The sequence below is a fragment of the Engystomops pustulosus genome, chromosome 4, assembly GCF_040894005.1.
Source record: "Engystomops pustulosus chromosome 4, aEngPut4.maternal, whole genome shotgun sequence".
Taxonomy (NCBI): Eukaryota; Metazoa; Chordata; class Amphibia; order Anura; family Leptodactylidae; genus Engystomops; species Engystomops pustulosus.
In genome coordinates, this window is record NC_092414.1 from 169,668,307 (window position 1) to 169,681,871 (window position 13,565).

The 13,565-nt window shown below is 37.6% G+C and overlaps 1 protein-coding gene across 2 annotated transcripts in view; it reads right to left on the reverse strand.

Annotated features, from left to right (window-relative positions):
• The window catches only part of AGBL1 (AGBL carboxypeptidase 1), a 404,673-nt gene that overhangs the window by 294,328 nt on the left and 96,780 nt on the right, over positions 1-13,565 (reverse strand). For both annotated transcript variants that reach the window (XM_072148535.1, XM_072148534.1), the window contains 3 exons: positions 12,481-12,629; positions 9,761-9,848; positions 5,224-5,362 (listed from right to left, as the gene is read on the reverse strand). In XM_072148535.1, coding sequence (XP_072004636.1) covers positions 5,224-5,362; positions 9,761-9,848; positions 12,481-12,629 — 376 coding nt within the window. The remainder of the gene's footprint in view (positions 1-5,223; positions 5,363-9,760; positions 9,849-12,480; positions 12,630-13,565) is intronic.

A 13,565-nucleotide genomic window follows, 5' to 3' on the forward strand; every position in this document is an offset into this window, starting at 1 on the left:
ACAGCAGATTTGTATTGTCACATTGTACTACCTATACATTTTTATTTTTTTTGGTAATGCAAACATATGAGGGCTTATTTTTTACGGGATGAGATACAATGTATAGATAATTCATTTTGGGGGTCTATAGCTTATTCATGAGATTTTATTAACTATTTCAAGGGGGACACAAACAAAATCACAAATTTTTATTTTGGATTTTTAGCATTTTTTCCCCCCGCTCACCGTAACATAAAAATAATATTTTATCTTTATTCTCTGGTTCACTACGATTGTGGTGATACCTCATTTATATAGTTTTTCTTATCTTTGCTCAATTTTCCTGAGCAAAACCAATATTGGAGAATATCGCATTGTTTTTACTATAGACAACTTTTCAGGGCCATAACTTCTGTATTTTTCTGTTGTCAGATCTGGTTGAGGGCTTATTTTTGTGAAAAGAGTTGTTCTTTTCCGTCGTATCATATTAGGGAACATAGCTTTTTTTGATCACTTTTAAGAACATTTTTTGTGATGGTGTTTGATGAAAAATTGTATATTACGGGAAGTTTTTCGTAGTTTTTTTTTTACGTTGTTCACCGAGCGGGTTCAATATTGATTTAGATTTATTGTACAGATTAATACGGATGGTGATACCAAATATGTACATTTTTCGTTTGTTTTTGTGTTTTATATACAGGCAGTCCCCGGGTTACATACAAGATAGGGTCTGGAGGTTTGTTCTTAAGTTGAATTTGTATGTAAGTCGAAACTGTATATTTTATAATGGAAGTTCTAGACAATTTCTTTTGCCCCAGTGACAATTGGAGTTTCAAAATTTTTGGTGTAATTGGACCAAGAATTATCAATAAAGCTTCATTACAGACATCTTACAGCTGATCATTGCAGTCTGGGACTATAGTAAAGCATCCAGAGAGCTTCACCAGAGGTAACAGTGGGCAGGGGGGTCCGTCTGTAACTATGGGTTGTCTGTAAGTCGGGTGTCCTTAAGTAGGGGACCGCCTGTATTGTATTTGCGTTATATGTGTAACTGGGGAGATTATGGGACTTTATTTTCTTTATTTAATTATTATTATAAAATGATTTAATCTTTTTTTTTTTTACTTTCACATATTTTCCACCTTTTGGCTTGAACAAGCGATCATCCGATCACTTATTCAATGCAGTGTATAGTGTAAGTAACTGAGCATGCTGCGCATACTGACCCGATGTCCCGAAATCTTCTTCTGACGAGGCGCCGTAGAAAGGCGCCACGTCAGCAGAAGTACCCTTAATGACTGACGTAGGTCATTAAGGGGTTAAAATGTCCTGAGACGGACATACAAGGTAAACAAACAGACAAAAGTGTAGGACTCATAAAGTCATAATAGTAATGTGCAATAAATATCTATTCTAAGTGGATTACTGCAGGTACAAAAAACAAAATGATCAAAATATCTCAAATAGAGCACCAATAAGTATATATATAAGGATACATATATTAGTCATGTGTAATGGTCTCCATAAGTTAGGGATACATGATGTTCAGATTAAAAATTGCAGTAGCCAACCAGACATAAATTATTCTCAATATATACACATCACTAAAAGTTGCAGAAGGAAGATTAGTTACCGGTCCTAACACATGTCGGCAGGGAGAGACTTCAAGCAGGAGTGAAAGATTCTGTAGCTTACTATGCCACAAGCCTGGTGTGATCTGAAAGATGAGATCTTTATCTTTAATATAGCACCAGTGGCTTTTGTAGTGACACTCCCCCTGCAGTCTCTTAACTTGACTCATCTCATGTAAAATTGGGATGAGAAGAGTCATAGTTAACTGACTTTGCATGAGAAAAACAGGTCAGATTTGACATAAAAGAGGGAGTACAGGCGGTCCCCTACTTAAGAACACTCGACTTACATACGACCCATAGTTACAAACGGACCTCTGGATATTGGTAATTTATTGTACTTTAGTCCTAGGCTACAATAATCAGATGTAACAGTTATCAAATGTATCTGTAATGAAGCTTTAGTGTTAATATTGATTCTTATGACAACCCAACATTTTTAAAATCCAATTGTCATAGAGACCAAAAAAGTTCTGTCTGGGATTACAATGATAAAATATACAGTTCCGACTTACATACAAATTCAACTTAAGAACAAACCTACAGACCCTATCTTGTATGTAACCCGGGGACTGCCTGTACTAGAAAGGACATTTCATCCCCTACTTTAAGGGACTAGGAGTTTAGTGGGGTAAAACTTGGCAACAGGTTCTCTTTAAGTCTAACTATAAGGAAGGAAATAAAAATAACATTTAAATGAGTGCTTTGTTCTGGGTGCTATAGCGATGACACAATGCACACTGCACATATACATAAAATTACTTTGAGAATTCCATGATTACATTTTTAAAGTAAGTGCTAAAACTAAGGAAAATTATTTATATCTCAACATTTTCCCTAAAATGTACTTATACATTAAATCATCTCCCAACATACAAAGCAATTAACCAAAAAATTGGGGATAACATTAAGAAAAAGACTAGCTTTAGAATTTAATAGTTTTTACTGGTAAAATATTCCGGACAATCCTGAAAGTGTTAATGTAGGATGAATGCATTGCACACGTCAGTGTTTTCAGCAATCACAATCACGCGTGTTTTCCTTCAAACGTGGACAGATAAAAAAAAATATACAGACATACAGCATATACACACATACAGTATATGTACACACCATAGACCAGTGATTTTCAACCTTTTTTGAGCCGCGGCACACTTTTTATACTTAGAAAATCCTGGGGCACAACACCAACCAAAATAGCACAAAATGACACTAAAACAGTCATAAAAGGCCCCCCTTTACGAATTAAAAGGCCCCCCTTTACTAATTAAAAGGCCCCAAAGGCCCCCCTTTACTAATTAAAAGGCCCCCCTTTACTAATTAAAAGGCCCCCCTTTACTAATTAAAAGGTCCCCCTTTACTAATTAAAAGGCCCCCCTTTACTAATTAAGAGGCCCCCCTTTACTAATTAAGAGGCCCCAGAGGCCCCCCTTTACTAATTAAAAGGCCCCAGAGACCCCCCTTTACTAATTAAAAGGCCCCAGAGGCCCCCCTTTACTAATTAAAAGGCCCCAGAGGCCCCCCTTTACTAATTGAAAGGCCCCAGAGGCCCCCTTTCCTAATTAAAAGGCCCCAGAGGCCCCCCTTTCCTAATTAAGAGGCCCCAGAGGCCCCCCTTTACTAATTAAAAGGCCCCAGAGGCCCCCCTTTACTAATTAAAAGGCCCCAGAGGCCCCCCTTTACTAATTTAAAGGCCCCCGAGGCCCCCCTTTACTAATAAAAAAAAAAGGACCCTAGCTTCCTTCCCATTACAAATAATAACCTTATATACTTACCCATGATGTCTTCTTCCACGTACCTTCACTCCTAATGGCGATCCGCCCATCTTCTGTAGCAGGAGCTACAGAAGATGGGCGGATCGCCGACGCAGGGCTTGTAGGTAAGTTTGGGCGCAGAAACACGGGGGGCGCGGCGGCAGCACTACACAGGGGCATCATAGTTCAGGGAACTTTCCCCGCGGCACACTCAACCATGTGCGGCACACAGGTTGAAAATCACTGCCATAGACCATATACACAGACATACAGCATATACACACGTACAGCATGTACATGTACACATGTACACACATACAGCATATACACACAGTGCCATATACAGACAAACAGCTTATACACACACTTACAGTATATATATACACCATATACACATACATACAGTATATATATAGATACACACCCTATACACAGGCATAGAGCATATATATACATGTACAGCATGTACACACATGCAGCATATACACACTGTACCATACACAAACAGCATATATACACATACAGTATATACACACACAATATACACACACAATATACACACACATACAGTATATGTATATATATATATATATATATATATATATATATATATATATATATACATACACACACGTATATAAATATACACACACACATATATATATATCTATACACCATATACACACACATAGAGCTTATACACACATGCAGCATGTACACAAGTGCAGCATATACACATATAAAACCACATATACAGCATATAGACATAACATATAGACATCAATACATGTATACCCCTATACACAAATAATTATATATGGTAAGGAAGTAGTGAGAGATCCATAGTCCCGTCATTCTTCTATCCACTCCCCCAACATTTCTTATGCATATTATAGTGTACAAAGTGCAGCATAATATGTATATAATTGTAAACATCGTCCATTTTTTAGTGTGGCAAGTTGGGTGACTGGGCCACCTAGCACTGTCTGTCCCAAAGCTAGCGGTTTGGCTGCTACCCCTACAGTTATGCTTCTTGACCTCCTTCTTTCTAAAGGCAACTTTCAAAATTATGCTAAAGAGCCAGAAGGGCTCTGGGAAGCATTCCAGAGTCCCTGTACACTGCAACTTCACAGGCTGTAACACTGTGCAGGAGAATTTCCCATTCCTATAGTGTTAGGTTACAGCATCAGGGGGAGGGGAGAAGTCTTAAAGGAGCAACGGGAAGGGTGAGATAGTGTAACAGCTTGTGAATCTACAGCATGGAGTGGCTCTGGTAATGTCCCCAGAACCTTTCTTGCTCATTAACATCATTTTAAAGTTGATTTTAGATGGAAGGAGGCCATGGATAATAAATATAAGAATATTACCACAGTCATAGTGTCTGGAGTAAGTGTCCCTGGTTTATCCTGATAGATTTTGATAGTAGATTTCCATCAGTATAAAATAAATGGATTTTATGATCTATTGTATATACAGTTAATATAATGCGTTATTAGAAATAAATAATAGTAATTTAAAGGGAAGTTCCTAAAGTCTCTATATATATTGATACTGGATAGCATCTAAAATGTTACTTTCAGCCACAAAGAAAAAAGTTATATTGTCACACTTACTACCCATGAATAGTCATGTAAGTAGCCCCAGTCTTAAGGAGTTTCCAATGTAGTGAGTGCACATACGCTAAATGCCACTGGTGCGGATACAAACACCTGGACCACATGACTCCAGGTAACATTGGGACCACCCACATAAGTATTCACATGAAGAACAGCAAAGGGACTCTTTGTGTAATGACAGGTTCCCTTTAAGCAGCAGACTTTGTACCAGGAGCGGTCAAAAATTCTACAACTTACACTTACCATGAGGGCAGAGTATGTGTAAGGGTAGTGATATGCCAGATAACAGACATCATCATAGTGAGGGAATTTCACAGTAAAGGTCAGCGTGTAATATCTTCTTCTCCTCTTTGCATCCGATGCTCGATAACAAAACAGGTTTCTGGTTGAAAAAAAAGAGAAAGATAAGAAAAATAAAATTTTACCCTTTAACAATGAAGATAAAAAGTATGTTTTACAAATACACCTAATTCAGGATCATCTGACTACCGGGTGGAAACTGGGTACCAATTCCAAAATTGGAAAAATAATTTGAATAAATATTAAGTTGTATAAGATTTTAGTAATATATTGTAATATTTTTTTATTGAAAGTTAGTTGTAGTTAAAGGAAACCTACCACCACAGATCTACCTATTAAGGTAGATCTGGTGTCAGGTTCTGCGCATGCGCAGTAGCTCCGGCTTTGGAGCCAAGACTGCGCAGCTGTCTGAACTTGCACAGAACCCAGCTTTGCAGAGGAGTGCGCGCAACTATGAGGAGCTGTGTGCTGAAGATGGCTTCATAGGTGGATAGCAAGAGGCTGTGGCTACTATACGCCCCAGCAGCCTCTTTAGTATATTTTCATATTAGGGCAATTAAAAATGATAAAAGATATGGGGGACTAAAGGATTTGCCCTAAAGAGGGCTATCCTACTATAAATTAGATGAACCTTGCACCGGATTTACCTTGATAGGTAGATCCTTGATGGCAAGTTTCCTTTAAGAATTAAAAGGAATAAAGTCTATTTCACTGTTGGTAACCTGTTTGCTTGACTAAGTTAGCCATGTTTCTGTGGGTTATTCTACTTCTTGGGGTTTCCAAACATGTTTGATGGCATCGGCTTGTTTTCTATATACCTCATATATACCAATATACCTTGTGCTTTAAATATCTCACATATCTTACGGTCACTTGAAAAAAATTAAAACATTGCTAATAGCAAAAACTTTTATATAGTCCCACACAACTCAAGTCTGTAGAGTCATAACACTGCAGTGTTCATGAGCCCTTATCTAGTATCCACAATCTTAAAGTGGAATGACAGTACTTTATATTGGATTGCCAATTATCAGTTGCACAGATGAGCAATTTCAGTTAGGGGGTCTCCAACACCTGACACTACTAACAATCAACTGTTTTACACAGTAATGGCACTCCAGTGAGTGCTTGTACTCCTGTGATGTGTTGTCAATTCATCACAAGGCTTGTTCATTCACATTTATGTGAACTGGGCTGAGTTGCAAGGGGTGACCTACTAATAAGAAACTTTACCAGGGACATCCAAATGCCCCACCAACCACTGATATTGGATTGGTCATCACAAAAGGGGCTCACAAACAGTGGCAACTGCATGGCAAAGGAAAAGAAATACCCAGCTCACCTCTGGCCATAAACTGGAACCAGTTGTTTGCAAAGGCATGGCCCCTTTCATCTGATGGAAGCCACCAGCGGACAGGAAGTCCATGAGTCCTGCTGCTGGTTGGTCACGTGACCTGTGGCTTCTTCGGACTACAGAGAAACCATGGTAAATACAATATGATGACCCAATTAGGGTCTTGAACTTACCCTGGTAAAATTTCAGTGGCCAAGTCCTTTAAGCACAATTGCTACACTAAGCATGGCGTTACTTTGTTGTTGCTGAAGGAGCAGTTGTTAGACTCTTATACTACAAACTACAGCCAAAAACTCACTTAATAATCACAAAATAGTGACATAGCAATTTAATCAGCAACTTCCTGTTCCCTGCCTTGCCACAGCTTTAATTTATATTGGTGTCCTGAGGATATCAATATCATTGAAGGAAGGAGGCTAAATTCAGATTAGCCTTGTAGCTTCTCTTCAGGGTCCCCTTGAACAGGAATAATCACCAGAGCTCAGATGATAATCCAAACCTGTGCACCCCTCCTTGCTCCTCCAGATCCTGGGCTGCCCAGGACTTCAGGGGGATTTCTTTTTTTTTTTTTTTTTAATTGAAGTTTTTCATTTTCGTTACATATTAATACAGCCATATTTTTATAACACATTACATATAGGGGGATTTCTTGAGTCATGCACTCTGTCTGGCAAATTCTATGCTGCGGTGGCTCTGAGGGCCATTGGTTCCCCAAGACTGAACTATCATAATTACAACAATAACAGATCCAGAACGATCTCTTCAATTAGTGGACACTAGAAAATAGAACATTCAACTAGATAAAAAGACAACTATATAAAGTAATAGATATTGCACCAAAATATTTTATTCAGCCAACATCTAAGCAGAGTGAATCCCTTTCTAATATCTTTTTACCTTTGTGATATCAATACAAAATTTTGTTAAAAAAAAATCCACGGCCATTACATAGTCACATTTGTATAGACTGTGAAAACGTCCAGGAGCATTGATTCAAAACACGGCTCTCGAAAGAAGAAGAACACTAACACTTGCTTAGGAGCATTCATCTGTCAGGAGGCACAATTTTCTTTGAATATGAGACCGGCTATTATATTCACTTTACAAATAACCATTAAACTATATTGCACCCACTAGTGCATTTCAAACCAATTTCCTCACACAGCACCAATTATGCCGCTGTCTAACCTTCCTAGTTTTAAGAGTATTGTGTAGAAGTTTTCAGACAAATTGTATCATCTCTGTTGTGCCAGGGAACAAAATGAACTGTGGTGCAGAGTGTGGAAAGCTGTAATTTTACTTTAAAGTAATCTTTGGCGCAGTCTTAAAAGTTCCTTCAGCTACCGCAACTGTTAAACCAATAATAGGATAGAAAAAAAGTCTAAAAAGACAACATAAATGCTTACAGCTACTTACAATACCCCTACATATTATATTGTGCTTCTAGAAACCTGCATTTTACAAAGCGACAGGCAGCAGAACACTTGAAAGGGGGATTAAATGTCTTCAAAAAGCATAAATACAAAACCAAAACATTTGACTATAGTGGCGAGCAAACAACATCTAAAAAGAACCTGAAAGTATAAGGTATATTTTCTCTTAGACAACTAGCTATATTATGTACATATTCTTAACTGCTGCATGTCCCTACAAAAGAAAAACTGCCTTGTGTATATATGACGCATCCCCTCCCCCTGATCCTTTGGCACTTCCCCACTCCCAAGGGGCATTGCTTTTAGAAAATGTAACAGCCTGTGAAGATACAGCACAAAGGGGCTCTGGAAACACCCCCAGTGATCTTCTGGTTCATTAAATTAATGCAAAAGATGATTTTAGAAGGAAGGAGGCCATGGATAACAAATATAAGAAGATTAACACAGTCACAGTATCTGGATCTATGAGTAATTGTCCCTGGTTTATCATGCTCGATTTTCTTGGTAGATTTCCTTATATTTAGCCTTAGATTGGTCATCCACTCCCACAATTTGTGATCCAGTTGTTTGAGCCAAACAATTTTGGATTTAAACAAAATAAATAAAAACTTTATTGAATGAACTCTTATTTGACTCTTAATTTAACTTCCCAACCTAATTAAAATACCATTGCTAGATTCGCACTGTGATTAGAAAAGTTTTTGTTTTATGCAGAAAAGGTATAATGGGATATACTTTTGTTTAAATACAAGTACAACTGTGGTAGATGAATGACACCTTCAATGGCCAACATGAAAAAAGAATCCAAGCATAAGAAGCACAAAGGTCAAAGCTACCTGATGACTTTTGTGCTCCAAAATACTGCAAACATTATTTTCCTGGTTAGCCAATAAAGGGATCATTCCTATTCCTATTCCTATATTTTCTCATTCCAAAATATTCAACATAACACACAAGTTTATGATAATGTTTGTGATAATGACACAGATGCCATGGATCCACCATAAGGTTTAATCTTTTGGCAAAATGGCACAGCTGTTCCTTTCAAATAACTCTACAGGCAGTCCCCGGGTTACGTACAAGATAGGGTCCGGAGGTTTGTTCTTAAGTTGAATTTGTATGTAAGTCAAAACTGTATATTTTATAATTGTAGATTTTGGGGACAAAAAAATTTTGGCCCCAGTGACAATTGGAGTTTAAACATATTTTGCTGTGATGGGACCAAGGATTATCAATAAATCTTCATTACAGACACTTTACAGCTGATTATTGCAGCCTGGGACTACAGTAAAGCATTCAGAAAGCTTCACCAGAGGTCAGAGGGGTCTGTCTGTAACTATGGGTTGTCTGTAAGTCGGGTGTCCTTAAGTAGGGGACCGCCTGTACATAACTTTAACTAACATCAACGTGAAGAAACTGTATTAGCATTTTACCTAAAAAGAATCATTGAAAACCATCAATTAAAGCCATGGCCACAAACTTAGACCCACCCTTAGAGGATGCTTTGGTACTACAACACTACAACACTGATTCCAGTATCACAAAGAGTCAAAGACAGCCGTTATAATGATTCCCAAAAAGCAGTGACATCCATCAGGATATGAAGACTACAGAATTATAGCTTAGAATACACTGGCCTTTGAATTGAATGCATCAACCAGAGTGATGTATTGAAATATGGGTTGAGACTTACCTATAATAGCAGATGTTGGACCCAGTTCTCATCCAATATGTCTTTCCCTGGAGAGCTTCCTTCACAGAATACATAACAGGTTGCATACCTGTGTGAACCCAAATGAAAATTATTATAAAGTTCTGGAAAGTCAACCACAAACTGAACCATGTTTTCAGTTTAATATATTTCAGGCTAAACATTACAGTGAAATGTTCAAACAGGATTAAAACAAACCTGTCATGAGGAATGCCATTTTAAGCTGGTGACAAGTTCCAATAGCCTATGGTGATTTGATAAAATTGCCTTTGTCAGTATTTCAATACTTCATAAAACTATATTTCCCATTATCTGGTTCCCTGCCAGCAGCGTGAGGTGAGTCCCAGGAGGGTAGGGTGGGGCTCATACATTCTTCCTCTAGTCCACACCATCCCCCTCCCTTTCCTGGCTGTTCAATAGATATGGCAGGAAGAGGGGAGGCTTTAGCTGACCTCCCCTCCCCTGGGACTCACCACATGCTGCTGGCAGAAAACCAGGTAATATGAACCTGGCAGGGAACCAGGCAATATGAAATAAAGTTATATAAAGTACTGATTCAGATGACAACAAAGGCATTTTTAAAATCAGCATAGTATTGGCTATTGTAACCCGTCCCCACATTCCTGGTGACAAGTTCATTTTAAAATGTTTGACCATCTAAAGCTTGAACATTTGAAAGATCTTGTAGATATGAGAAAGCTGGTACTTAGAATTTCTACTACTTTACCTGCAAGAATACAGAAAGTATAGAAACTAGGCTCCTATGGAAGTTCTTTCCAAAAACTAGAGGTTTAGCAAGAATAAGGAGCTGACATGATCCTAGCAACACCCCTGTAAACACAACAGCAACACCCCTGAACCATAGAGGTTGTTCATGTTTGATTGTTGTCCAATATCTCCACAGGGGGCCATGTAGTTGCCCTCTGAGGTTGTTGTCCTGTGTGCTGGCCATGATGCATTAGATGTATACTGTAGATCACTGTCTGCACAGTCACTAAATATAATACCGTATGCCTTAGTAGTCACTTCTTGTACGTACATGAACTTTTCTTTATGTCTTTCTTTTTGCTTATCAGCCAAGATGTTAATTCTCCAGGGAACGTTACTTTTCCCTTATACTCACCAGTCACTACTAATTATAAATAATTAGACCCGATCATAATTCTACAAATTTCTGTAAACACAGAATGTACTTTGATGATTTGTCTAATTAATGAAAGGAAGAGCACTGTTTTTGCATTACAAATAGGCAGGACAGTGACATGTTGTTTTTCTTTTGAGTCTCATCAAGAAATATTGTCTCATATGTATTTCTTCGGTATGCTCTCATCTCGCTCAGTCGTTGTTTTTAATTAGTTTACTCATTGTTATTGGAAAGTAGTTCTTATTTGAGGATGATAAAAAATGAACAGATCAGAAAATATATTCCCCGATAAACCTTCTCTACATGAAATTATTGTCTACACTTCTTTGTGGAAATAATATTTGTATAACTTTTAGTTCTGTTTTACATGAGCTTATTGTCATTGGTCCACAGTATAACATCAGTATATTGTGAATATTTGGGTAGGTCAATAATTATTAATTTTCTACTTTGGATTTTTTATTCTAAAGTGTGCTGCTATTCTGTTGCCTACATTTTGTGGGTTTAGTGTCACAGAACTGATCCTATGCATTGCAAATGGTATGTGTTGGAGATAAAATACATAGCATGTATGGATATGCTATGGATTAAAAAGCAGCATAATGTGCCAATTTCTGTATTGTATGGATGAGATTTGTTTAAAGGGAGTCTACCACTTCCCCAAAGCATTACATCTGCTGGTAGCATGTGGTAGAGAATTGTGCTGACTTATTATTTTCTTTTATTATTTTTGGTCATTACACTATTTCCAAGATATTCACATTTTAATCTGTATGCTAATGAGGCAGTTGGTACACCTGGGCATCACCTGCACCATTTTACTACCTGGATCAATTCCCACTACTTTCAGAAGAGAGGGATAGTCTAAAAAGGAATACCAGTGCTTAGAAATTAAGGACTTACCTCATTAGCATAAAAATTAAAATGAGAATTTCTTAGACACTTTAGATAAGTTGAAAATCATAACACCTTTCTCTTCAATATGCTGATTTTAACATTAAGAGGAGTTGGTGGACTTCCTTTAAATTGCACCTACTTTGGGGTAGTTTTACACACTAAGTTTGACCACCACCACACTACATTCCTGGGCAGAAAATGTCCAGCATATCCATCATGTCTGGATATACCATAGATGCAATGCACCAAAAAAGTGCAACTAAAGAGAAAAATGAAAAAATCTGATAAAATACCCCAATGTATTCACTATTTATTGTAATGACTAGATGTGTCGTGCAAAGACTGGAGAGAATTTGATAGAAGTAATAGAAATGAGCAAAGGAACTATGTAGAAATTATTCTACATTAGTAATTTACATTTTAACTGCATGTCTCAGTGTCAAGATTTTTATTCCATGTCTGATAAATGCCTGGTATATTGGGAAACATTCCGCTGTTTTGTCCTGCTGTGTATCACTTATAGCTATGATAACCTGCTGTGTACCACTTAAAGCGCACATGACAGCCAAGCATTAATCTTTTAAATTGCCCTTAAACTTGCAATGTGGGGCTTTATATGTGCAGACTATATAGAAAACCTTTCATTCCCATATGCGCTTACCATAATTAAATTGGCTGTTCACCTTTTCGCAGTTAATGACATTGAAGCGGTAACACACATTAGCCCTCATTGCGCTGACTTCAAAGTAAAACCACTGGTGATGTTGGTCGGTGTTCACATCCGCATTCATGATCAGGTCATATTCAAACCTGTCGGAAAAAAAGAATGTTTTCATTATTTTGCAAACTGTACACAATAAAATGTTTATATGTTTTATATGAAATATTCAATCTTAAACAATATAAAGGTTTTTTTTTTTTGTTCTCCATTGGTGTCATTCGTTTTTGGGCTTTGACCGGGAGCTTCAAATGAAAGAAAGGACATAGATATACAAATAACAATTAAAAAAAATTTTATTCTCGCCTTTTATTTGATTTCCAGTAGACACCTGAATTGCCAGAATTCCTGTAGTGAAACTACACCACATTCCAAATTATTATGCAAATGATATTTATCTCTGATTTTCCTAAATGGTCGATGAAATGATAAATTGAATTTTATCGACTAAACCTCCTTATAATAACAGTATATTCTTCAAAATTTAGTTGCTCATGAATGAAGTATAAAATTGTATAATTTTGTTCACACTTCAGTCCTAGCGCCATTGAACAATTGGTTTTGTAGTCCTAATCCCATCATTAGGAAAGACAATATCAGAAGTGAGGACCCCTCCCAAAATGGTGACGCACATGGTGATATACTTGAAGGAGGGAGCCACAGCACCAAAGATGAAATTCAAGATGATTTATTTACATGTGCAAACCAACATGTTCAGCGCGACGTTTCGATTCGCAATGAATCTTTATCATGCTTGATAAAGATTCATTGCGAATCGAAACGTCGCGCTGAACATGTTGGTTTGCACATGTAAATAAATCATCTTGAATTTCATCTTTGGTGCTGTGGCTCCCTCCTTCAAGTATATTAACTCCTGGTTTCCGGCATCAGAAACTTCGGCCGCGGGCACCACTTTAAACTGCTTCTCACTGGAGACGGATTGCTGTCCTACCCTTCCATTTGTTTGGACGCACATGGTGAGCCGCAGCTACTTGGCAAAAGAGGACACTACCCCACTATTATGATGG